We start from the raw sequence: 25,460 nt of genomic DNA on the forward strand, positions 1-25,460 counted from the left end.
ATTTTTCAAACGCTTCTCCCGCTCTTTCTCCTCTCTTTAAGGATAGAATGGATAGAATTGAAGATACTATTTTACCACTTTCGGTGCAATCTTTGTATACAGATGGTTCGTTCCATCCTGCCAATGATTCTTCGCCTTCTTCCATGACTTCTGCTTGGATTGCTCTTGATGATGATGGACTTGTTCTGGAATCTTCTTCCATGCATCTCCCTTCTTACTTTCCTTCCGCTTTGCGCTCTGAAATTTCTGCTGTTCTATTAGGATTGAATGCTCTTTTCCGTGATTCGTCAATCTCTATTTATACTGATTGTAGTCAGTTAATTTCACTATGGACACGGTTTGTTGATGCTCCTTTCTCACCGAAGTTGCTCCGAGAACCTAATCATCTTCTTTGGCTTTCTATTCGACAACTTATCATGGATCGTAATCTTAATGTCAAATTGATTAAAGTCCCTGCTCATGGCGATGATATCTACAATATACAAGCGGATTCTTTGGCAAAAGATGCTCATTCGTCTTTAAAACCCACTACTTTACTTTCAACATTTTGTTATGCTCCATGCGTGTTGACTTTTAACTCCTTGCCTATTGACGTGAATATTCGACATTTTCTCCGCTCTATTGCAGATGCTCGTGCTCTTTTATCTTTCTGTTCACTTGCGCGTTTTACTGCTCTTGGTGCTCCTTCACTTTTTGATTGGGCTGGTATATATTTTTGCCTTTCACAAATTAAAGGTTTTGCTTCACATAGGAATGGTCGTCCTGAATTTTGGATCTTCCGCATTAAACTTCTTTTGGATATGTTGCCTACCTTAACTACTCTTCAACAACGTAAACCTTACTTATATTCTCCTGACTGGCTCTGTCCGCAGTGTAATTCTGCTCCTGAAGATTTGAATCATCTTTGGACTTGTCCTTATATTTTACCGGAATTAAATCCTTGTTTAACACACCGGTCTGAAGTCATTAAATTTAGAGATTCTTGTTTATCTTCTTTCCTATCCTTGAAATCTTTGGATAAATCCTTCCGTACCGATTTCTTTGCTTTGGATTGCTGGAACTATGAAGCTCCCTCTTCATCTTGTCTTTGGCTCACTCGAGGATTGTTGCCTGCGCATTTAACGGCATTTTTGAACCTATACTTTCCTCTCTCTGTTATATACAAGACTATTTCTCCCCTTCTTAATGACTTCCAAGTCGCATTATATGGTGAAATTTGGCTGTGTCGGAATGTTCTTTTCCATGCTTGGGAGGAGTCGCAGGGTATCTCGGCTGCTTCCAAATTACGTGGCCCATCTACAAATTCTTTCCCTAATACTACTTCTCCACAACAACACAACTCTTCTTTGGCGTCAGTTTCTCAGGATTCCTGGATTTCTTGGATATCCTCTTCTATAATTCGGGGTGGATCTTGGATCTCGCACTTGGATTTTCTGCGCCGCTTAACAGTTCAACCTCTTAGGATCTCTTTCTGGTAACGGACTGGATTTTTGGATGTTCGGATAGTTGACTCACACTGGCCTTCGGGTAAAGTTGGGGTATGCGATTCTGTAATAGTTCAGTTTTTCTTTGCTTTAATTTTATTTTAGTTTAGATTTCTTTACTTGTATGAGTCGTGAAGCTACTCTTTTTTATTTTTTATTAGTTTATTTTCTTATTTTTGTAATATTGTTCGATTATTTTTCGAAGTTCAAAATATAAATAAAAGATAAAGTCACAAGACTGTTTGCACAGGAAAAGGATAAAACTAAAACTAACTCTCTCCCGTTCTGCTCACTTGACAATATTTACGAAAAAAATAAAAAATTTTTTCGAAGTTTTTTATTACTTTTTCTTTATATTTTCTTTATTTTAGATAACTGCGACACTTTACAAAATGGCTAAAGATAACAAAAAGAAAGATAACAAGTCTGACAAAGATACTACTTCTAAACGTCCTGCCTCTAGCTCTCCAACTGGCAACGTTCCTGGTCAAGGTTCCTCTATGTCTGGTCCTTCGAACACTCCACCTTCGACCACCTCTACTAATAAACGTACCAGAGTCAGTGCTGACGACTCTGTCATGGATGTTGATAAACCTCTCACGCCTCCTGGCCCTGTTGAGACAACTTCCGCTGAGATACCTTCTCAACCTGATACCTCCTCTCTTGACGCTTCTCAACACGCACCTGCTAATAATAATGATAAAGGCAAAAGCCCTGATATTACTCCCGCAGTTTCCTTCCCAGAACGTGCTGCCTCCCCAGACGCGTCCCAAGCTGCAGTACAATCTCAACCTACACTTTTTTACGCCTCGGCTGCTCCTAATGACGTCGAGGATTTTTGGACTCACTTCGCTTCGAACCGTGACGTGTGCGATGCGGTTGATTGACAACTTTCCTTGTTCCCCTCTTATGGTAGTCATGCCACGTGTAGTGGATCTAACGATTTGAAGAGGATCATCGTTCACTTCCGAAAAAAGGAAGATCTTGTCAAAGCCGTAGCTTCCCCTATGGATTCTTTGTTTGGCTTGCATTTCCATGCATATGACCCCCAGGCTATTAAAGCAGATGAACACGTGCGTACCCTGGTGGTTACCGACATCCCCCTTTTTATAACTGACGCTCTTTTGCGTGGTACCTTTTCCCGTTACGGCAATATTGTTCGCTGCCATACCCGTTTATCTAAACTTTATCGTACTGCATACATTACCTTTGAATCTACTGGTGCTTTACAGAACCTCGACTCTACCTGGGGCGTCCTTTGTGGAGGACATTGTTTGCGTATCTGCTCCGCTACTTTCTCACCTGAATAACGCGCTGAAAGACGCGCTTATGTTGCTTTACTTGCCGGTCTCCCGCGTGGTACTATAGCGGTCGATCTTGCTGAAATTGCCGATGAAGTTTCCGCTAAATCTATCAATGTTCCCTTCTCTATGAATTCTTACAATCCCAAACCTTACGCCTATTGCCATTTTGCCTCTAAAACGGCTATGGAAAATGCTAAATCTATTTCATGTGCCCTCAAGAAAGTTGGCCTTACCTGGCATTCTCCGGATGAGTCACTTCTCTTTGTCATCGATACGATCGCCCTAATTGTAACCCCGATCGATGTGGTTCTTCATCTAGACCTAATCGCCCTTCTCGCCCTTGGCAATCTAATGATAAATTACGTGCTTTATATAACAAGCATCTACCTCCTTCTCATCCTGCTAAACGACATAACCGTTTTGCCCGCCCTGATAACAATAATGATGGACAAAGCCGTACCAATGCTTCTCGCCATCGTTCTAAATCCAGACCTAATAACTGACAACAATCTCGTTCTCGTTCTCAACATCGACCATGGAATCGCGACAATCTTAATAACAACAATAATAATCTACGTCGTCGTATTCCTGATGCAAATGAACTTGATTACTATATTGATGGCATGGATGTTACATACCCTGCTCCTCCTACTGTGCTTACTGATTGGAAATCTATTGGTGCTGCTCTTGAAAAAGTAGTTGAAGAATTAGCCCTTCTTACCACACAATTTGCTACCATGAACAGCCGCATCACTAATTTGGAATCTGCTATGGCTGCTCGTGCTCCTATTCCTGGCCCTTTTGTCACTAAACCTCCTTCCTACATCCCTTCCTCTATGCAAGGATGGGATGATACAGTGAATCGAAATGATAATAATATCCTCGTTGATGTTAATTCTCCTCCTTTGCAATCAACAAGTGGTTTTTCCCCAATTCCTCATTTTGCTCCCATTCCACCTTCCAACGTCACCCCTTCCTCTCCTATTGATATGGAACAGCGACTCTCCTCTCTTTCTGACACTGTTGCCTCTTTGGCTGGCTCGATTAAAGAAGGAATCCAACAAAACAACCTCATCCTAGCTCGGCAACAAGGCCAGGCTAATCAATAATTGTTCTCCTTTTCCCCTTCTTTATTACCGATTTATCAGTGTGTAATAATGATGGACAACAAAAAACATTATTTTTCTCCTCACCCCTCTCCCCTTATTAAATTTGGTCAATTAAATGTTAATGGTTTATGTTCTCCAGTTCGACAACAACATTTACTTAATTTTTTTCTTCACTCTTCCTTTGGTGCTTTATCTGTTAATGATACGCGTCTTTCCCCTTCAAATGCTAAATTTATTTTCAAAAACGAACACTCCCAACATCACTTTAAGTCCTATTGGGCTTGTTCATCTTCTTCTCGCCCTCATGATGGTGTTGGTATTTTGCTACGTAATTCTCTTCATAAGCATGTCCAAACAATTGATCCTTGGAAAGGTCGACTTCTTAAATTAGATTTGTTTTTTCATCAAACCAAAATCTCTATTATTTCTATATATTACCCTCCTTCTGGTTCTATTCATCAATCTATTTGTAATGATCTTATTACTAAACTCCTCTCCTGGCTTGATTATACCAGAAATAACAATTATTTTGTAATTATTCTTGGCGACTTTAATATTGATGAAGTCGCTCATTCCCATTATTCAGCTAATCATTTTAAGCTTCTTCGCTTGCTTTCTTCTCGGTTTTTTACCGATCATCAAGCTCACTCTTCTACAAATGGTCCTGATCCCACCTTCTTTCATGATAATGGATCTTCTAGACTGGATTATATTTGGTCTTCACCTGGTTTTCCTGCCCCTGGTCTTTTTTCGCAAGTGGTTACTTGCCCGGATCTCCTTGATCGTCCTTTTACAGATTACAAAGTTCTTACAACTATCTTTGACTTCAGTTCTTGCCTGGCTGTTTTGGCTAAATCTCGTCTCAAACAAAAAAAAGAAATGCGTACTATTTTCTCTTACGCTTCCACTTCAGTTGAACAATGGAATAATTTTACCATTGAAGTAGATGATTCTCTTGGAGTTTATTTAGATAGACAATATCACCCTAATTTTGATTTCTCCTCTCTTTCTCTTGATCGTATGTGGCATGCATTGAAAGCTGCCATACTTAGTGCTGCAATTGAAACATTACCCTTTCAAAAAGTCTCCAATACACACCGACATTCGTACTCTCCTGAATTAACTAAACTTATTGCTATTAACAAGTTTTTAGATCGATTTTTATATCGCCTTACTACTCGTCGTTCCAATCGGCCTACTCAAATTGCGCAAATGACTGCTGCTTTGCCCTCCCATCTTGAGAATCTTACATCCTTGCTTCCTGATTATTTAGTTCCTACCTATTCTACATCCCCTGTATCTGTATTTAAATCGTTTTTACGATCACAGAAGAATTTAGTTTCTGCCTTTTTATCTACTAAATTTGCCCAACACCTTACGGACTCAGTGGAATATTATACTGCACTACGTGACGAACACTTTTCGACCTCGCTTGGCACCTTTATAGATTCTGCCCTATCAGTAGAAAAACGCTCGATTGTTCTTGATCGTGTCCTGGTTGTACCGGACTCAACTCCTACTTTATTAACGGATCCTTCGAATATTAAACAAGCTGCTATTTCTCATTTTCAATCGATTGTTTGTCCTCCGTTGGTCGCTATTCTTGTCCATCCCCACTTGGTTTCCCATGACGAACTGCTTATCTCTTACAAATGTGTACGCTATTATATGATCCTGTTTTGGCGCCTATTTCCCTACAAGAATGGTCTGCTGTGATTTCCTCCATGCCAAATAACAAAGCTTCCGGCCCTTCAAAAATTTCTTATGAGATGATTAAACACTTGTCCGTGAAGCCTTGGATTTTTCTCTTTTACTTGCCAATACTTGCCTTTCTTTGCGTGATATTCCTGCTGACTGGCGTGAAGCCGTGGTTTATCCTATTCCTAAACCTCATGACTTTGATGCTCAACTTAAGAACACCCGACCTATTACCCTTCTGGAAACTGTTCGAAAATGTGTAGTTAAGGTCGTCACGAATCGTCTTTCCAACATCCTTGCTGATAATAAAATTCTCCAAGGTGGTAATTTTGCTGGTTTACCTGGTAGTTCTACGGATGTCCCTATTAAGATGCTTGATGCGATTATTCATCAACATAAACATGACTCTACTGATGATCAGGAACTATGGATCGTTTCTCAAGATATCTCTAAAGCTTTTGATTCTATGGATTTAAATATGCTTAAATTAGCTTTAGATAGATTACATATCCCTGCACTTTTAGTGCGATTTATTTTGAATCTTTTTACACGACGAAATAATAAGATTATTACTTGTCATGGCGATACAGCTGCTTATAGAGTACGTGTTGGTATCGATCAAGGAGAAATCATTTCCCCTCTTCTTTGGGTTATTTATTTGGATCCCTTACTTACTATTTTGAATCAAGAAGCACGAGATCCTTTTATTTTAAATTCTTCAGCTCTTCTAAATTATTCTCCACTTGAATTTAAACAACATTCCTTACCAATTTCACATTTAACGTTTATGGATGATTCTACACTTATTGCCTCTTCAAAGTCCGGAATAGAAGATCGTCTTTCTATTACTGCTGAATTTTATACTTTAAATAATGTTCAAGCCAATTCTGCAAAATATGTTCTTCTTTCATCCTCTTCGCCTTTTTCAAAGATTATTTTTGAACTTTTACCTTCTTCTTTAGTTTCCGATACTTCTCTTTCCCTTTCCTCTTTATCTCTTAATACTTCATTTCGTTTCTTAGGAGTTTGGTTTTCCTTGTCCGCCTCTTCCGCTTTTGTTTTGAAACAAGCGTGCTCCATGGTCAAAGATATGGCTGCTCTTCTGGGCCCGAAGAAATTATTAGCTCAACATGTGGCCTATCTCTATAATGCTGTCCTTCTTCCGCGATTGGAATTTCGTCTTCAAACTACCCTTTTCTCTGAAAGTACTATTCAATCAATAGTTAAACCTATGTTTTCAGTACTTCGAAGAAAAGCTGGACTTGCTGCGACTACTCCGTTGGCTTTGTTATTTCTTAAACTTCCTTTTTCGATTCAGAATGCTTTTTATCGATTCCTTTCTTCCCATATCGCATCTTGGCAAAAAATTTTCATTCACCCTGACTTCAAAGATTTTGCCCTTTATACTATCTCCTATCTTCAAGGATATTTGGGTGCTGAAAGTTGCCCGACTACTATTGACTTAGAACCATGGTCACAAGTCATTTCTTTACTGATGCATACTTTGTTTAATTCATTATTGTTTTCTTCGCGATTGAATATCACGTGGTCCCTCTCTTTCTGACCTCTGAGGCAGGACTTGCAACCAGCTTCGCCACTCTGATCCATCTTACCGCATTCGATTTTTCAGACTGCTTGGAAACTTTGGAAAAATTTGAATCTTTTTGTCCTTGCTCAATTGGTTTCCCCTTGTGGACGATATCTTATGAATTGGCTTGACCTTCGATACCTTGGTATCGTTGGTCGTAAAGGACGGATTCCTACTTGGTTCAATTTTATTAAAAATAATTTTCTTTCTTCTCCTTTTTCTTCTTTATTGTTGCCTTTATATTTTATTAATTCTTCTTTTACTTTAGCTTTCCCTTGTTTATTAGATCATACTGTTAAAGATTATTTTTTTTATCCTCAATGGGCTATTAATTTTAATTCCGCTACCCAAACTTTATCTGTGGGCCGTGTTTGTATCACCTACAAGAAACAAGATTCTGCTATCATGTCTCATTGGCTTCCTGTATCCTCCTCCGCTGATGAACGATCTTACAATCCTTGTCCTGGATGTTCCTTTAATATCCCCGCCTTATCCAAGAAATCCGCAATTAAGCAACGCTGTAATAGCGAGAAGTGTTTTTTTAATGTAATCTTATCAGAAACCGTAGGCTATCCTACCAGAAATGCCAAAGTCTTTGCGGCTTACCTTCCGATTACTTTATCTACTTCATGGAGTTATGCTACTTCTCTGGCTCTTGTTCATTTGTCAAAACCGTCTTTATCTACTTTTTCCACTCTCTCTTCTCCCTTGAAGGATAAGACTAACGATATTGTTTTACCACTTTCCGTGCAATCTCTGTATACTGATGGTTCTTTTCATGTTGCTACGGACTCTTCACCTGCTTCCATAACCTCTGCTTGGCTTGCCCTTGATAATGATGGACTTATTCTTGAATCTTCATCTTTGCAACTTTTTTCATGTCTTCCTTCAGCCTTACGTTCTGAAATCTATGCTGTTGTATTAGGACTAAACGCTCTTTCCCGTGGCTCTTCAATCTCCATTCATACTGATTGTAGTCAGCTTATCTCATTATGGAAACGCTTTGTTGATGCTCCCTTCTCACCGAAGTTGCTTCGTGAACATAATCATCTCCTTTGGCTTTCTATTCGATATCTTATTATGGATCGCGACCTTAAGGTTGATTTGATTAAAGTCCCTGCTCATGGCGATGACATCTATAATATGCAAGCGGATTCATTGGCAAAAGATGCTCATTCGTCTTCCCCACCTAATATTTCACCTTTGGCATTTTGTTATGCTCCGTGCTTGTTATTATTTAATTCTTTGCCTATTGACATGAATATTCGTCATTTCCTCCGCTCTATAGCTGATGCTCGTGCTCTTTTATCTTTCTGTTCACTGGCACGGTTTACTGCTTTTGGTTCCCCTTCACTTTTTGATTGGGCTGGTATATATTTTTGCCTTTCACAAATTAAAGGTTTTGCTTCGCATAAGAATGGTCGTCCTGAATTCTGGATCTTCCGTATCAAACTCCTTTTGGATATGTTGCCTACTTTAACTACTCTTCAACAACGCAAACCTTATTTATATTCTCCCGATTGGCTTTGTCCACAATGCAACTCAGCTCCTGAAGATTTGAATCATCTTTGGACTTGTCCTTATATTCTTCCAGATTTAAATCTGTGTTTGACACATCGTTCTGAAATTGTCAAATTCAGAGATTCTTGTTTATCTTCGTTTTTATCTTTGAAGCCTTTGGATATTATTTTCCAAACTGAATTCTCTGCTTTAGAATGTTGGAACTATGAAACTCCTTCTTTGTCCTGTCTTTGGCTTACTAGAGGATTGTTGCCTGCGCATTTAACAGCATTTTTAAACCAACACTTTCCTCTCTCTGTCATATACAAGATTATTTCTCCTCTCCTTAATGACTTTCAAGTCGAATTGTATGGTGAAATTTGGCTGTGTCGGAATGTTCTTTTCCATGCTTGGGAAGAGTCGCAGGGTATCTCGGCTGCTTCCAAATTACGTGGCTCATCTATAAATTCTTCTCCTATTGTTTCTTCTCCACATACAAATAACTCTTCTTTGGCGACAGTTTCTCAGGATTCCTGGATTTCTTGGATATCCTCTTCTATAATTCGGGGTGGATCATGGATCTCGCACTTGGATTTTCTGCGCCGCTTAACAGTTCAACCTCTTAGGATTTCTTTCTGGTAACGGACTGGATTTTTGGATGTTGGATAGTTGACTCACACTGGCCTTCGGGTAAAGTTGGAGTATGCGATTCTGTAATAGTCTAGTTTTTCTTTGCTTTAAATTTATTTTAGTTTAGATTTCTTTACTTGTATGAGTCGTGAAGCTACTCTTTTATTTTTATTAGTTTATTTTCTTATTTTTGTAATATTGTTCGTTTGAATTTTCGATGTTAAAATATAAATAAAAATAAAGTCATAAGACTGTTTGCACAGGGAAAAGGATAAAACTAAGGGTTGGTCGGCCTATATCTCGGTAGTTATACTTGGGGCAGGCTGCATTAACATAGTATGGTGAGGTCGCAGGTTCGATTCCCATGACCACGGAAATAAAAAGAATTTTACTGCGGACGCTACAACCAATAGCGTGAAGGTACAGGGATTAGTGTAGTTGGACTGCATCATGGCGAATTAGTGTGTACGGTTAGGCCGCACATTTCAACTAAAGGTCATGGTATCCTTCTAACGTTTCCTATGAGGCTATTGGTATGTGCGCAGTCCTGTCCTTGAGGTCACTACTATACCTTGGGAGGGACTTCCTGTTCAGGCGGTCACTCCACGATACCACTGGGGCGCAGTAATGGCTAGATGGTCGTCCTAGATGGTAAAGCTGAGGGTGCAATGTCTTAGTGGTAGTTTGACCTTCTGTTAGGTCTTAGACCAACCAAGGTGTTCGTACACAGAACAGGTAGCATGGTTATGGGGTTCGATTCCCCACTTCTTGGGTCCTGGTATGATCCCCGGTGTTCCGATACCCACTATAAGCGATCCTGGACAGAAGCCTGCTACTTCCTGTCCGAGTGGTCACTACAAAGTATACCACTTGGGGTAAACAACTGTACTATCGGTGCTAGGTAATCGCGGGCTGTAGTGGCCTTTGAATGAGACTTAGTACCTAAAATGGTGGTATGTAAGGGTACTAGATGGTTAATGTTACCTGTCGAAAGTCCTCCATGAAAGTAGATGCTCTCTAAAGGTCGTTAAATAAATTGAGTATCAGTATCATGCAATGGGTATAGGATGAGTAGACGGCGTGTACCTAGCTTCAGATCAGCCTATAATGGCCCGATGGGGGATGTCTTCTATAGTGGTGCTGTTACCTGAGGAATTAAGTACTCGGTATAATGGTTGCCCATTGAAGATGATAGGACACAGACCCGAGATTAGTCTTATAAGAGGCAATGGGTGGTCTGGCCGTAAACATTAGCAAAGGAAAAGGATAAAACTCAATGGGTATAGGATGAGTAGGCGGCGTGTACCTAGCTTTAGATCAGGCCTAAAATGGCCCGAATGGGGGATGCTTCTTATAGTGGTGCTGTTCTTGCGGGAATTAAGTGCTCGGTATAATGGTTGCCCATTGAAAATGATAGGACACAGACCCGAGATTAGTCTCATAAGAGGCAATGGGTGGTCTGGCCGTATACACTTGCAAAGGAAAAGGATAAAACTTCAGTATAATGGGTATAGGATGAGTAGGCGGCGTGTACTGGTCTTGGATCGGACTAAAAAATAAAAAATGCGATGAATGTCTTCTATAGTGGTGCTGTTACCTGAGGAATTAAGTACTCGGTATAATGGTTGCCCATTGAAGATGATAGGACACAGACCCGAGATTAGTCTCATAAGAGGCAATGGGTGGTCTGGCTGTAAACACTTGCAAAGGAAAAGGATAAAACTAGCAATGATTCGATTCGTGCTCGAGACGATTCTAACAAGCTATGATACATCTTTGTACGATTATTAGATGCCAAGTTATTTAATATATTCTTTATATACCTGTGATTATAAATGGTTCTTTTTAATATAAGATGTTTGAGGATAGGTGTGATAGTGACTATAGATAGATTGTGACTATATAGGATAGATTTTAATAATAAAGTATTTTGAACATTCAACTGGTGTGACTATATAGTAGAATGTGACTATAACGGGAGTAACTATAGAGGGAGTTGACTGTACTTTTAATTAAAAAAAATGTTTACACAGGACCCCGGATATCTAATATAAAGGTCATAATGGACTTTTGGCCAAAAACACCCCTTTTTGCTGAAACTCAAAAAATCGTTTTTTGTAAATATCTCAGCATCCAGTAATTCAATTTTAATGAACTTTTTTTTATTTTGTAGCCCTCATTTAGCTCTACAATTTAAAAAAATGTTCATCAAAATTGGACCACTGGATGCCGAGATATTTACAAAAAACGATTTTTGTTTCCCCGAAAAATGGGCCAATCTGCCGAAAGTGTGACTTATGACCTGTTTTGGAGATATCCAGGGTCCTGTTTACACAACATTTTTACTTTTCAAAATATTTTTTAATTAAAAAATATTTGTACAATATTTTTTATAAAATGTTTTAATAAAAACATTTTTGCAACATTTTTTTATAAAATACTTAATAAAAACATTTTTGCAACATTTTTTATTAAAATGATTACAAAACATTGTAAAAACATTTTTTTAAATCAAATTACTTATTAAAAATATTTTTTCTTGGAATTCTTAAGGGTAATACCAAATTGACAGATTTCATAGAACACGAATTGAACTCATTTAAAGTCAAAATTCAGACAGAAGAATTACCAAGTACCAACACTTGATAACTTGATTAAAAGAAAACCATATATTTATAATTCTAAATGGAAATATCCTATATACTTTAAAGATAAAGAAACATATTCACACTTATGGAAATGTGAACATTTAGAACAAGTATATTTAAATATGATAGACAAATTTCAACAATACTTACAAAAATTGATATTAGTTAATAGTCAAATGGAAAATGTAAATCCTGATGATATTTTTAAAGAAATTTCATGTTGTAAGATTTGGGATTTCAATAAGGCATATAATTTGTTTATGTTAGCAAAAGGTTTTATACATATAGATTTAGTTAACTTATTTACAAGTTATAGAATATTAGATAAAAACAGAATAAGGTTATTAGATGGTTTGGTTAACAAATTGATTTTTGACTTCAAAATTTTTATATGGGAATATAGGAATGTTAAATTAGCTGATTTAGAACATCAGAAAGAGATTAATGCAAAGATGAAAAAGTCGACCAACAAATCTAAATTGGTGGCCAATAAATTAGACAAAATAGTAAGTTTACATTGGGAGCTATGAAATAGCTTAGTATTTGATAAAGGAGGGCATTGGTCAAATTTTTAAGTTTTTCATGACAAGTCACCTTTGATCTCAAGGTGACAGGTCAGTCTTTTCCTTTAAAAGGGGCAGTATGTTAATAATGTTTAAATTTATTTAGAATACTTTATTTTATTTTACTTTTGTAAATATATTGTATTACTTTAATATTATTATCAATAAACATGATCATGCCTTTACAAAGAAAAAAAAAAAAAAAAAAAAAAATATTTTTTCAATATTTTTTGGATTGCTTTAATAAAAAACGTAAAATTGTAAATAATCTGCAATTCTGCAATTATTTTGCAATTGAATTGCAATACTTTACAAAATTATGAAATATTTGCGAAATAGCAGATAATTGCAAATTGTGAAATTACGAATATTTAGATTTAAAATTCCACAATGTTCTGCAATACCACAAATCACAATTATTCCACAATTGCCTATTTATGGTATCATCCTTAATTGCTAAGTATATTAGATGAATTTATAAGAAAAAACTCAAATAGAGTAATCTTAAAATATATTATAAATGTTATATTAAAGTATTAAGTAAAAAAAAAAATAAAATTTGTTTTTTTAACAAAACAAATAAAATATTATAACATTTAAAATGCATGTATTTATTTATAAAAATAATATCAAAATTAAGGTTGCTTGCCAAAACCTAGGGGTTTAGGCAAGATGGCGTTTCGCCAAAAAGTGAAATTTTGCCGAAACTATATTAAAGTTATATTAAAAAACTGGCAAAACTTTGGAGAAAGACGAAACTGCCGAAACTTATTATAAATGCTGAAACTGCTGAAACTGCTAAAACTCTGCCGAAACTATAATAAATCTATAGTAAAATTTTGACGAAACTAATCGTAGGATTTTGAAGAGGTTTAGACAAGCAACCTTAATAATCAAAATACAAAATGATTATATAAATTTTTTAATATTTCAGTATAAATATTAAAATTTTTTTTTTATTGGTATATTAATTAGCTTTCTTTTTTAATTTTACAAAGTAATAATAGTTATGATACTTCAACTACTTTTTTAAAAAAAGTTATTATATGAATTTTTTATAAACTACTTAATAATTTTATTATTAGATTATTATCAAATAAAAATATTAAAAAATTTTATATATTGTTAATTTGATTAATAGTTTCTTATAAATAATTTACTATTGGGTTAACAATTCTGAAGTAAAGGAATTATTTGAATTTTTAAACCTTTTTTTAAACTTTCTAATCATTATATACTTAATGGTAAAATTTTACAAGATATTATTTTTAAGAAAATAAAGTATTAAAAAAGAATATATTGGTGTAATTCTTATATTTGATAGTAATATTTTTTATTATTATTATTATTACAAATAATATATAAATTAGTAATTCTAGATGAAATTAAAATATTTAGTTGTTTAATTAAATTGAAAATAGTTTAAACATTTAAAATTAAAATACTAAATTTAATATTTCATGAATTTTTAAAATTATAATAATTACTTATAATTTATAAATTATTATACAATTGACCCTTTTTATAGGTATACCTTTTAAAACCAAAAAAGTATAATGTGATTATAAAAATACTATATAGGATGACTAAAAAAGAGATTTTTTAATAAGTTTATTAGTAACTTGGATGTATCTATAAAGAGATTAATTATATATAATTTATATTAAAATATAATACCATATTTTTCTAATATTAAACACTCCCTTTTTGCAGGGATTTTATGTGAAAAGTTTGAAAGGATGCTTAATATTAATAGTTTTAGAAAAATATCTTTTAAATATCTTTAAATTTAAATCAATTTAAAAAATTTTGCAAAAAAGTTTTGGTAATTAAATTCTTTTATTTATAAATATATTTTTTTAATAATAATGTAATTTTATTTTTTTGGTAATATAATAAAATTAATAAGTAATCAAAAAACTGCTTATTTTAGTTTATACTTGATATTGTGCAAAGTAAAGAGAATACTTAATTTCAAAAGATATTTAATATTGGAAAAATAAGGTATTTTTTAAAGGAATTTATAAAACTATTATATATATAATATAAATTTTGAAATTTTTGGCAAAAAAAATTTAACCAGGTATTACTAATACAAATTATTCTGCTGTATGATCATATGACTTTTACATTTCTCAAAAAATTTTTTCCTTTGATTACTTTAAAAATTCCACATCAAGAAATAACCAACTGTCCAACCGAATTAAATAGCTCTTTACAAGATTTTTATTAATTTGAGAATAAATTGGCAATTATATATATATTCATTAATGTGATGATTGTATAAAATCTTCAAATTGGTCCCTGTTATTGGTAATTATAATAAGCATAATACTAATTATAATCATTAATAGTTATTATTACTATATAGTAATATGCCAAAATAAGATAATTCATTAAATCATTATTAATAATATTGGAAAATTGTAAGTTTTTCTTTTACTTGAATTAATTTTCAACAATTTCCTTCAGTTTGAACAGTAATATATTAATATGGTATTTAGTACTTCAGTAATCTTATCATATAATATAATATTATGCCATTCAGTTTGAAATGTTTTATAATTAAAATCTGATGTTATCCTTAAAACTTCTTTGGCATCTTTATCTTGGGTCATATAATGTTCAAAGACTTTTCCATAGGTCCATCCAACAGCATTATTTGTCAAAACTTTCGTTTTGAGGAAAGTTTAGCTTGAACAATCAAATTTCCAGTTGAATCTTTAATTGTATTATATATGATATCATGCATAATCTTGTGAATGTGTATATCTTCAATGATCAATCAATCCTCTTTTATCTTATTTTGATATTGATCACAATCCCACATTTCTTTTCTGTAAATTGATTTTGTGATTAATGATATAAAAAATAACTTTACTGGACAAGCCAATTTTTTTAAAATATCAAAAAAATATTCTTAAAGCACATTTTAGCTCATCAAGATGCTTTAAAATTATCGTTAAGATTGTAATATTTTAAAATATTGGAAAAAGTTAATTAATAGATATATATGTGTATACATGAGTATATATATACATCAAAAAAAAAGACAAAAAAAAATTTTTTTCGGGGGGGAAGCCTCCTATATATATTAATTTACGTATCACGTGACCACGTGATATCAAAATCACTAAATTACCGCAGCTTCAGCTGCGCCTGCTGCGGTATAGCAAAAAAAAAATTGACGCCTTTACTTCTGGTCGGGTCAAGTCAATTTACCCGACCGGACCTGACCCATTCGGAGCTCTAAGTAGATCTTGGCTGCGGAATTATGTCTAATAGTCACCACAATGCGTCACACCCTTCTATGTTCCGACCCGCGCATTTTACGCGAGTGCGTAAAATAAATGTTATTTATATCAATAGCAATAATATTATAGTATAGAAATGGGATCAAAGCATATATCACTTATAGGACTCCAATTCAACTAACTCTCTTAATAGTAAACTAGCATATTGGAATTTTCCCCTAACTTAACCGTTAAAAATTCAAATTAAAAGGATAAACATCTTTTACTTAGTTTGGATAGCTTGAGAATATTTTCATTTTTTTTAAGTTCTCTTTTATTCTGAAAAAAAAAATTACCCACATTCCATTGATCTTATTACATATCATATCGGCTGATTGGAAAAATCAAGCCAATTGCCTCAGTTGATGGGTTACATTATATAACTGATGGGTTACTTATTGTCATTAGCATATAAAATTATGGGAGGCTTTTCAGCGATATGTGATATGGGTTCAAAATTTGTAATAAAAACATCATAAGTTCGTAACTTTTTCGTTATTTCATATGATTAATTATAATTTTATTGTGATATATAAAACGACATTTTAAGCATTCAACTTTTTCATCTTCTTTTTAACGCATATTTTTTCCAAAAATGTGTCAAGGTATAGTGGAACGTGTCAATGAAAAGGACAACTTGAAATAATTTTTTTTTTTAATATACATGGTAATAATAAATTTTTATTAAAAAGCTGAAAGCGGACAAACAATCTGTAAATCTCCTGAGTGCGATCGCCCAATTTACGTTGAAAGTAATGGGTAAATAGTACTTAATGATAGTATTTTCAAATATTCATTTTAATAAATCAATTCTTTTATTAGAATGCGGCATCCATTTTGCGGACGTACCTGCGCAAGCAAGTATGGTGATTATGTATATCCAAGATATTGCAAACGCGTTGGATGTAACAAGACTACATTTGTTGAACAAAATGGGTACGTTCACCCTTATTGTGGAAGGAGTTGTGCTGACATCGCGCTTTCTCAGATGAATCAAATTGGCTCTGTTATTGATTTGGAAACTACGATTGAACAACTTAATCCGCTTTCTTCTCCGTTATCTACTACTTCGAATTCAACCATTTTATCTGATTTTTGTGAATAATTTGAATAGTTATTTTATTATCTGATATATGTAGTGATTCAATAGTTCATGTAAAGTTGTGAATACGAAATAAATAATAAAAAGTATACGATTTAAGATTTATTCGTACTATAACAGAAAAAAAAAATACTGCGCCAAAAGACCTGTTTAACAATAATTTGATAATAAAACTTTTATTATTACGCTTATGCTTTTCCTGTCATTCATGGCGTAGAAAGGTCAAAAATGCTGTTACGCTTTGTTCCATAATATTCTGAAAGAGAATATGACTATTGTTAATTGATTATGCAATATAATCTTCATAATTGCATTAAACTTAATTCGTGTTAATTAAGTCAATTAATCGGAACAAAATTGAATCATTATTTCGAAAGAAATAAATCATTTAGTTATTACGTAAAAAAAAAAATTATTTTATATGAATTAGTTTATTCAGGCTTGTGATTTTTTAATTAGGCTGAATTTCATTCGACTGATCAAATATATCTTTTTTTTTGAGATAAAAAGGAGGAAAAAAGAAAAAGGAAAAGAAAAAAAAAAGAATTTTTTTTTTTAAGGGAACGATTGCGTGTTCTTTCAGTAAGTTTATTATTTATTGTAATGAAAGAATATCTTATTTACAATTTTCATAATTTTGGATCTCACAAAAACGTTCACACTTTTATAACTCGATCATATTTTTAGTGCAGTTAAAAATGTCGTCTTCACGACAAATTTGTTCACGTAATGGATGTAGAAAGGTAGCTTACGTTGAGTCAAATGGTTTCATTCATCCCTATTGCGGTAGAACATGCGCATTTGAAGTTCTCAACAATCCACCACCGACTCCAAGATGTAAGAATCCGGTTTGTTCGCGACAGAGATATATTGATCCAAGTGGAATCCAATATGATTATTGTGGAAAAAATTGTGCTAGACAACATTTAAATCCAAAAGCACTTAATTGTTCTCGGCCTAACTGTCAAAAACGCGTCTATACAGATCCTCAAGACAAAAAGAAATTTTATTCTTATTGTTCCTCGGCTTGTTATTGGTCAGAATGTTCAACATTAACCGCAACTCAATTAAGTTTATTAAACAAAAATGATTTAGATTATATTTGGGCTCATCAAAGATTTATTTCAATGTTACCTAACGCTAAAATTAAAGGAATCTTTCGTCTTCAAATGCCAAAAAAATTGGTTGACGCTCATCAAAAGCTTAAGAAACGAATGGCTAACCAAAATCGTTTATCATTGAATGCCATCACTCAAAAAATGTATCATGGTACTAGAGCGCTTTGTGATCCTTTGCAGTATATTAAACAACCTTCACCAACATGTACGGTCGGTTGCGGGTTGTGTGGAATTGTTTCTGGAGGCAATGATACTGCTTGCTCAAGACATAGTAATCAAATGTGGTTTGCAAACAACCCTTCAGTTTCTTATGGGTATTGTGATCATCCAAACAAGGTTATTTTTATGGTGGATGTCTTGTCGGTAAATAGTCTACCTATATTGATTGTGGACAAAAATGCGGTGAGTTACAATAAATCTTTTTTCTAGTTTGATAAAAATTGATTTTTTAAAAATGACTTATTTTAATTTTCTTTTTTTTTTCAAGCTTACTCTACCACGTTTTCTCATTATTTTTCAATGAAAGATTGGGGAGTATTTTTTTTTTTGTTATTAAATAAGTTTTTCATACGTAGTTTAAATATTTTGGCAATGTTTTAAATATTACTTACTGCGAATTATGTAAATGATAACAAGGGGAAATTGATCAGTATTTACAAGTAAACATAAATAAATTCATTCATTGCTTGCTGCGGAAGTGATAAATTACAATTATCAATTTTTGTTTTCTAAGCTAAAAATATGCACACTTTATTCCGTAAATCGTTTCTGGTGTTAAAATGAAAATTTTTTTGAAAAAAAAAAACAGACTTGGGACTTGATAATTTAATGATATGAGTATTCGAATTTCAGAAAATAAATAATTTGGGATCATACCCGTGAACAGCTTTTATTTTTTGAAAATATCTGAAAATAATTTACATCTAAACCAAAAAAAAAAAAATTATATTATTTGTTTCATGTTTCAGATTTATATTGATTAATTTTGTTTCCTTTTCTTATTAATACTAATGATTAATCATCACATATAGTGGGTTTATATTTTATATTATAATAAGAAATGTCTTTTTTCCGTGTTGTCACATAAAACATTTTTTTTGTGGGGTTTTTTTTTAAAAAAAATTTATTAGTAAAAATGATAGGTATAATAAATGAATGAGAATTATGTACATACATAATAGATATTAAATAAACTTAAAACGAACAATATAACCATCACTGATTAAGATTCCCAAATTTGGATTTCTTTTCGGGAGTCTTCATCAATAATACCGGCCAACTAAATTATATTATAACGTTAGTAAGTCATAGGGAAACAAACAAGCTGATTATTTATTTTTTTTTATGACTAACCTTGAGGATTTCTTTGTCTTCTTCTTTGTTACCACTTCTCTTAAAACCACTTCTTTTGGCTGCTTCGGCTTCTTCCCATTCCCATTCTTTTTCTTGTTTTTCTTTTGCTAAATCACCACCTAATCCAAATACTTCAATCTCTATAACTTCAAATGGTATATCAAAGTACTGTCTAGTAGCCGATAAACGATATGTCGGTTTTACTTCATGATGAGCAGCATCATTTCGATAACGACCAAATTGAAGTGTATTATCAACTTGAAGTGAAAAAGAATTTCGTTCCGAAGTTGTTATCACGTTGGAAGTTATGCTTGACGTAGCTATACCACCAAAACCAATACCAAACGAAGGATTATAATAAACATAATTTGAATTAAATTTTGTAGCAGGAAATTTCTCAAACACTGGCAAAACTTCAAAAAGTGCGCATTCTTCTGATCCAAAACAGGTTTTTGGATTAGAGGTTGATTTCCATGGATCAGCAACATAAGCTCCTAACAATAAAGTATTTACGTGTTTTTTATTTTTTGAAGTTGCCATGACTTCATTTTTACCAGCACCTGAAGAAATTGATGAAACAGATTTACGTCTTTGTGAGGATATATCAATATCGGCATGTATTAACATAAGAGTCGGACCTGGATATTTAAATACATTTCTATGAAAGCGATTCATACTAAAACCATGTTTACTACTACTGTATAAACAATTCCAATAACGTCTTTTTATAACACTTTCAGGTAACATCCAAGATAATAATCCCATATTCATCTGATTTAATATATCTGAATGTAAATCTAATTTTGGCCAATATTGAACTTTTGGTCCTTGAAATAAGGTATCACTCCTTTGTTGAGATAACGTAAGCCCTATTAAAAATTGTCCGTAAATGAAAGGTAAAAATCCTCTAAATATATTTGGAGCATTTCTTTCAATGAAATTACTGAATGTTAACCAAGTAATTACTTGATCTGATTTTATATTTGTGCTATTATCATATCGTACCATATGTTCAACGACATGTACAGCATCTTCATGAATTTGATTAATAAATTTTGGGGAAATGATTTTTTTTAAATTTTGTTTTAATTCTTCCGAACTTGCATTAATTGAAGACATTTCACTTGACATAAGCCATATTAGACCTGTTAATATTTTAACCATATCTTGTTTTCGTACTTTTGAAATTTTAGAATGGTCGGTTTCATAAAATCCAATAGCTTTTAAGAATTCGGTATCTTCCGGAGTTACTAATTGAGGGATTTGAGAAATTGAAGATTCAGAAGAAATTGAAGGATCTTTTTGTTCATTATGTATGTCATTATCAGAGATGGAAAATGAGTCAAAAAGAAGTTTTACTCGATCTTCATTAATTATATCTTCAGTCAAATTACAATAGACAGCTACCGCTTTTATTAACCCATCATAAGTAAGAAGAGCATTAGTGTGACCAACAGAAGGATAATTTGCTAGATAAGTGAAAGAACGATATATAAGAGGGCCAGCACCAATATCGTCAGGAAATCCTAGATAACCCTAACAAATATTATAAAGTAAAATAAAATAAAATAAATAAAATCGTTAAAATGAGTAAAAAAAAAATCATTTATAAAAATATTATTACGATGAAGGCCCCTTTGGAAATGTGAGCTATACCCCTCTCATTTATGGTACTAAGGTTATCAAATGAGGCTCTTAGAGAATAACTTTCAATTTGAGAAAATTTTCTCTTCAAAAGTTCATTTGATATTCTTGAAATCCTACCATTAGGTGAAAGAAGAGATATATTCGATGTATCATGTTTTGGTTTCGAAGTTTTTGACGGCTTCTTTTTAGTATTACTACTATTATTATTTCCCATATTATTTTGTTTTAGAAATTGTGGGTAATAAAAGGAATTTTCGAGGTACTTATATAAAAAAAAGCTAATGGCGCATTTACATATACTTTATCCTATAATAGAGTATTAATATATAGTGTGTTTCTGGAATGATATTTAATTTGGGAAAGTTGGCAAAGCTGTAACTGCAAATATTTGTATGATTAACACAAATCATCATTTAATTCAATTGCAGTTATATTCGTAGAAAAATCTTTTGAGAAAGATTTAAGCAATGGATTGGTTACACGAAAATTTTCGAAAAAAAAAGGATGTTTATAGAGAATAAAAGATTTTGTGTAAGTTTAATTTATTAAAAAATCGATTATCAAGGTTTTCATTAACGTGGAAAATTTACCTGGGAAAAAATTTTGGCTTCCCAAATATGAATAAATTACGCCATATCACCGGATAAGGGTGTAACAGCTATCTATATAAGCTATATAGTAAGTATACCATCAAAACAAATAACTCAAAGAAAGCAGTGTCGCGTGATATCGGATGATTTCTAAAATACGTTTGAATATTTAATATTTGAACTCACATGCTTTGAAAAGGGAATAAATAGACGATGATTGAGTAAGAAGCATTCTAAATTTTTTTTTTTTTTTTAACAATCGATTTTTTATATAGTACAATTTTATTTTATATATTTGGTTTTTTTTACAAATAAAAAAAAAGAAACTTCTTATTTGATTTTTATGATTAGTGCGTTTTAGCTTCATTTTTTTGGGGCGATTAGAATTCTGAATAGAAATTTCAATACTTTTTTAAATACTGTATGTTGGGCAATTAGTTTTTAAAATCAAAAGGAGTAATTGTGCAATTTCCGATTTGTTCTAATCTGTTCTAGAAATTTTAAATCATATAAATCATATGATTATTGATTTATTACAAGGAAAAAAAAAGAAGGAAAAAAATCTCAACTGATTTCCTAAAACTAGTGAATCGGATAAATTTCTGCGTAATGTCTTTTTTGTCTATTATGTAACACGAGCACAATATCTCATTTACCTATAAATTTACCTATAAATCTGTATTAAAAAATTAACATTATTCACATTATTCACATTGTCTCCTTTTAGAAATCGTTAGTATTCGGAATTTTCCATATTTCGATCTCGTTAATTGGTCACGTCATGCGCGTAGAAGTGCAGATATTTAAATGTGATTAAATGTGATTACCGTAAGATCACGGGATTGGTTTTTTTTTCGCTGCTTACTTTATCTGTACAACAAAAAAAAATCACGGCTAAAGAATTATCCAAATGTTATATCAACATTCTCCTATTCATATGATAGGAAATTATATTTTTTTGACTTCTCCCTAAAAAAAAAAAAAATTTATGGATCCGAGTTATAAAAAGATATATATTTAATTATTCGTAAAATTTTGACAGTTTGAATTTTTTTATATACATAAAAAAAATCATACATTTCTTCCCAAAGGATTTATAATATGCTTTCGATATTTGGATGCCCAGTAAAAATTTTTTGTAACAAAGAAACGGTTACAATAAATGTAAGAAATAAAGAAACTAATGAAAAAATTAAATTGTACGATTACGTTAAAAAAAAATGTCCGTCATTAATTGGAGATAAAGCGTATTATTATCCTACTCCTTGGATTGGAAATGGTCATGTTCAAACTGCTTATGCCGCTTTCCAGAAATTCGAAGATATTCATTTAATTGATTATGAGAGGTACGAAAGTCAAACCATAAAATTAGTATGTAATTAGAATATATAATTTAATTCTTTAGTATAAATTAGAAAAATTGTCTCGACACCTGATGGAGGACAAATTGCTGTTGATTGGACTCCTCCGCTTAGTAAAAAACCATTTGATGATACTCCAACAATCGTCGTCTTACATGGACTAACCGGAGGTATTATTCAAAAAAAAAAAAGTTTTAGTAATAATAAATTAATTTTTTTTCCAAAAAAAAATTCTTTTTTAGGAAGTCATGAATCCTATATTAGGTGTATATTAGATATTTTGGTTAATCCACCACATAATTATAGAGCAGTTGTAATTAATTTTCGCGGATGTGCTGAATCAGATATTACGTCACCAAGACTTTATTCAGCTGCTGCAACTGATGACATTAGATCAGCTATACGTTATATTAGAGAATGCATTCCCGATGCTCCGTTATTAGGTATCGGATTTAGTATGGGTGCAAATATTTTAGTTAAGGTATTTTATTATTTCAATTAAATATTTTTTTTTTAGTTTTAAGTTTTTTTTATTTCTTTTATATAGTATCTTGGGGAAGAAGGAGAAAATACTCCTTTGTCTGCCGCAGCTTCGATTGCGAATCCCTTTGATCTTGTCAAGTTTGTATCATCTATTTCAATAAATTCATTCGTGTTTTTTAAACTTTTAAAGCATGTTTTTTATGAATAAAGTATCAAATTTTTAGTGGAAGTAGAGCATTGGAAGGAACTTATGCTGGAAAATACATTTATTCACCTGCTATGGCAAGTAATCTTAAAGAAGCACTTGCAAGACATGAACATATGATGAAAAAAGATAAAAGATTAGATTTGGAATATGTAAAATCAGTAAGTTACAAAAATTTCTTTTGAGATCAAAATTAATAATTAAGCAATCACTAATAATTTAAATAATTATTAGGCAAATACATTAAGAGAATTTGATTCAAGATTAACAACAGTAAGTTTCGGTTATGAAACAGTAGATCATTATTATAAAGATGCAAGTTCATCACAATTTATACCAAAAATTAAAATACCATTATTATGTTTAAATGCTGAAGATGATCCAATTGCTTCACAACAATGTATTCCTTATAATGAATGCATTTATAATTCAAATATTATCTTAGCTACTACTTATTATGGTGGTCATCTTGGCTGGTTTACTGGTTTGTGGAAACCAACTAGATGGTGTATTAAACCATTATCTGAATGGTGTATTGCTTTTTTAGAAGTAAGTTAAAAAAACATAAATTTATATTTACATTACGATTATTTTTTACTTACAATTTTTTTTTTAGATTTATGGAAATTCTAATAATAACAATTCTTTAAAACAATCAGATGATGAAGAAAGTAATTCTTCAAGTGAAGTAGAAACTGTTGTTGATGATAATTAAAAACTTAAAAAAGATATTTTTTTAAAAAAAATTTTAATTTATAATTTTTAGTTTATAATTTTATAAAAAATAATAATGATTTTTATAAATTATAATAAATATTAAGTAATCATTAATATTAAAGTAAAAATTAAAATCCTAATTAATTAATTTATTTATTTTCAATAGTTATTATTTATAAGATATTTATAATTATAATCTATAGTATATTATAATTATTATATTAAAACATTAAATATAAATTATTATTTATTTTCAGATAATTTAAAAGTTTTTTGGCTATTTATTTACATTTAATAAAAGTAATTTATTTGATATAAAGTAGTTAAACTGAAAAATATTTAACTTAGTATAATTCAATTTACTGAATTAAATTATTAATCTAAATTATAATTTAATTTATTTAAAAAATAAATTAACCAGTTCAGTTAAATTTAAATATGATTATCCTTATATATATTAAAATTTTATTATAATTAATATATTTAAATTTTAAAAAATTTAGTTTTTTTTATAGTTTATCTTTAAAAGAAGTAGCTTTATTAAAATTCAATTTTATATAAAATATAAAATATTTTATATTGAATCTTTCCATTTATTTTCTATAAATATAAAAATTAAAATTTTTTTATATATTAAAATTAAAATATTACTTAAGTTTATTACTAATAGTAATTATTACTATTAATAATTAATTTTAGTTATTAAAATAATTTGAATAGCATGTATAGTATTACCTATATTACCTGTTAGCTTAACTATATCATATGTAACAAAATTAGCTAACCAACATATCTGTTATAAAATAGTTAATTATTAATAATTAGTAAAATAAAAATTTTTTAAATTAGTAATAATCTTATTAAAAAAGATTACATATTAAATGAAGATAACAAATTGAAACATAATAATTCAGATAAAGATAATGAATCAAATGGAAACAACAAATTAGAAAATAATTCTAAATTTTTTGAAAATTATTCATAACCTTTTTTTGAATTATTTTAAGAACCAGATATTTTGATAAATTTGGAAACTCAATATACTGTATATATATATTAACTGAATA

At 31.6% G+C, this 25,460-nt stretch overlaps 5 protein-coding genes across 6 annotated transcripts; 4 read left to right on the forward strand and 1 right to left on the reverse strand.

Annotated features, from left to right (window-relative positions):
- Positions 1-12,083: 12,083 nt before the first annotated feature.
- OCT59_022394 (uncharacterized protein) lies at positions 12,084-12,491 on the forward strand (the record flags this gene model as incomplete). Its single annotated transcript, XM_025326800.1, has 1 exon — positions 12,084-12,491. One exon carries the CDS (start codon positions 12,084-12,086, stop codon positions 12,489-12,491), a length of 408 nt encoding a protein of 135 aa, XP_025174248.1.
- Positions 12,492-16,258: 3,767 nt separating this feature from the next.
- OCT59_022395 (uncharacterized protein) lies at positions 16,259-17,041 on the forward strand. Its single transcript, XM_025319208.2, has 3 exons — positions 16,259-16,422; positions 16,510-16,576; positions 16,640-17,041. The coding sequence occupies exons 1-3, from the start codon at positions 16,413-16,415 to the stop codon at positions 16,920-16,922; spliced, it is 360 nt and encodes a 119-aa protein (XP_025174249.1). The 5' UTR covers positions 16,259-16,412; the 3' UTR covers positions 16,923-17,041.
- A 576-nt stretch (positions 17,042-17,617) lies between these two features.
- On the forward strand, positions 17,618-18,739 carry OCT59_022396 (uncharacterized protein; the record flags this gene model as incomplete). The annotated part of the gene is made up of 2 exons (XM_066144781.1): positions 17,618-18,439; positions 18,525-18,739. 2 exons carry the CDS (start codon positions 17,618-17,620, stop codon positions 18,558-18,560), a joined length of 858 nt encoding a protein of 285 aa, XP_066006209.1. The 3' UTR covers positions 18,561-18,739.
- Positions 18,740-18,903: 164 nt separating this feature from the next.
- Positions 18,904-21,251, reverse strand: OCT59_022397 (uncharacterized protein; the record flags this gene model as incomplete). Its single annotated transcript, XM_025326801.2, has 4 exons — positions 18,904-19,101; positions 19,212-19,316; positions 19,391-20,926; positions 21,015-21,251. The coding sequence occupies 3 exons, from the start codon at positions 21,249-21,251 to the stop codon at positions 19,260-19,262; spliced, it is 1,830 nt and encodes a 609-aa protein (XP_025174251.1). The 3' UTR covers positions 18,904-19,101; positions 19,212-19,259.
- Positions 21,252-22,573: 1,322 nt separating this feature from the next.
- On the forward strand, positions 22,574-24,657 carry OCT59_022398 (uncharacterized protein; the record flags this gene model as incomplete). 2 transcript variants are annotated; one of them, XM_066144783.1, is made up of 8 exons in its annotated part: positions 22,729-22,973; positions 23,043-23,158; positions 23,231-23,463; positions 23,536-23,609; positions 23,696-23,837; positions 23,911-23,949; positions 24,053-24,225; positions 24,293-24,657. In XM_066144783.1, the coding sequence occupies 7 exons, from the start codon at positions 22,729-22,731 to the stop codon at positions 24,119-24,121; spliced, it is 918 nt and encodes a 305-aa protein (XP_066006211.1). In that variant the 3' UTR covers positions 24,122-24,225; positions 24,293-24,657. The 2 variants fall into 2 exon arrangements, with proteins under 2 accessions (XP_066006210.1, XP_066006211.1); XM_066144782.1 differs by having other exon boundaries at positions 22,574-22,973; positions 23,231-23,469; positions 23,911-24,225; positions 24,336-24,639.
- Positions 24,658-25,460: the final 803 nt, after the last annotated feature.

Source organism: Rhizophagus irregularis, chromosome 31 (genome assembly GCF_026210795.1).
Source record: "Rhizophagus irregularis chromosome 31, complete sequence".
Classification (NCBI taxonomy): Eukaryota; Fungi; Glomeromycota; class Glomeromycetes; order Glomerales; family Glomeraceae; genus Rhizophagus; species Rhizophagus irregularis.

Bases quoted from the DNA above. Each gene is read 5' to 3' on its own strand.
- OCT59_022395 (XM_025319208.2), top strand. The intron at 16,577-16,639 runs GTAAATAGTACT...TTCTTTTATTAG, and splicing joins ATTTACGTTGAAAGTAATGG to AATGCGGCATCCATTTTGCG.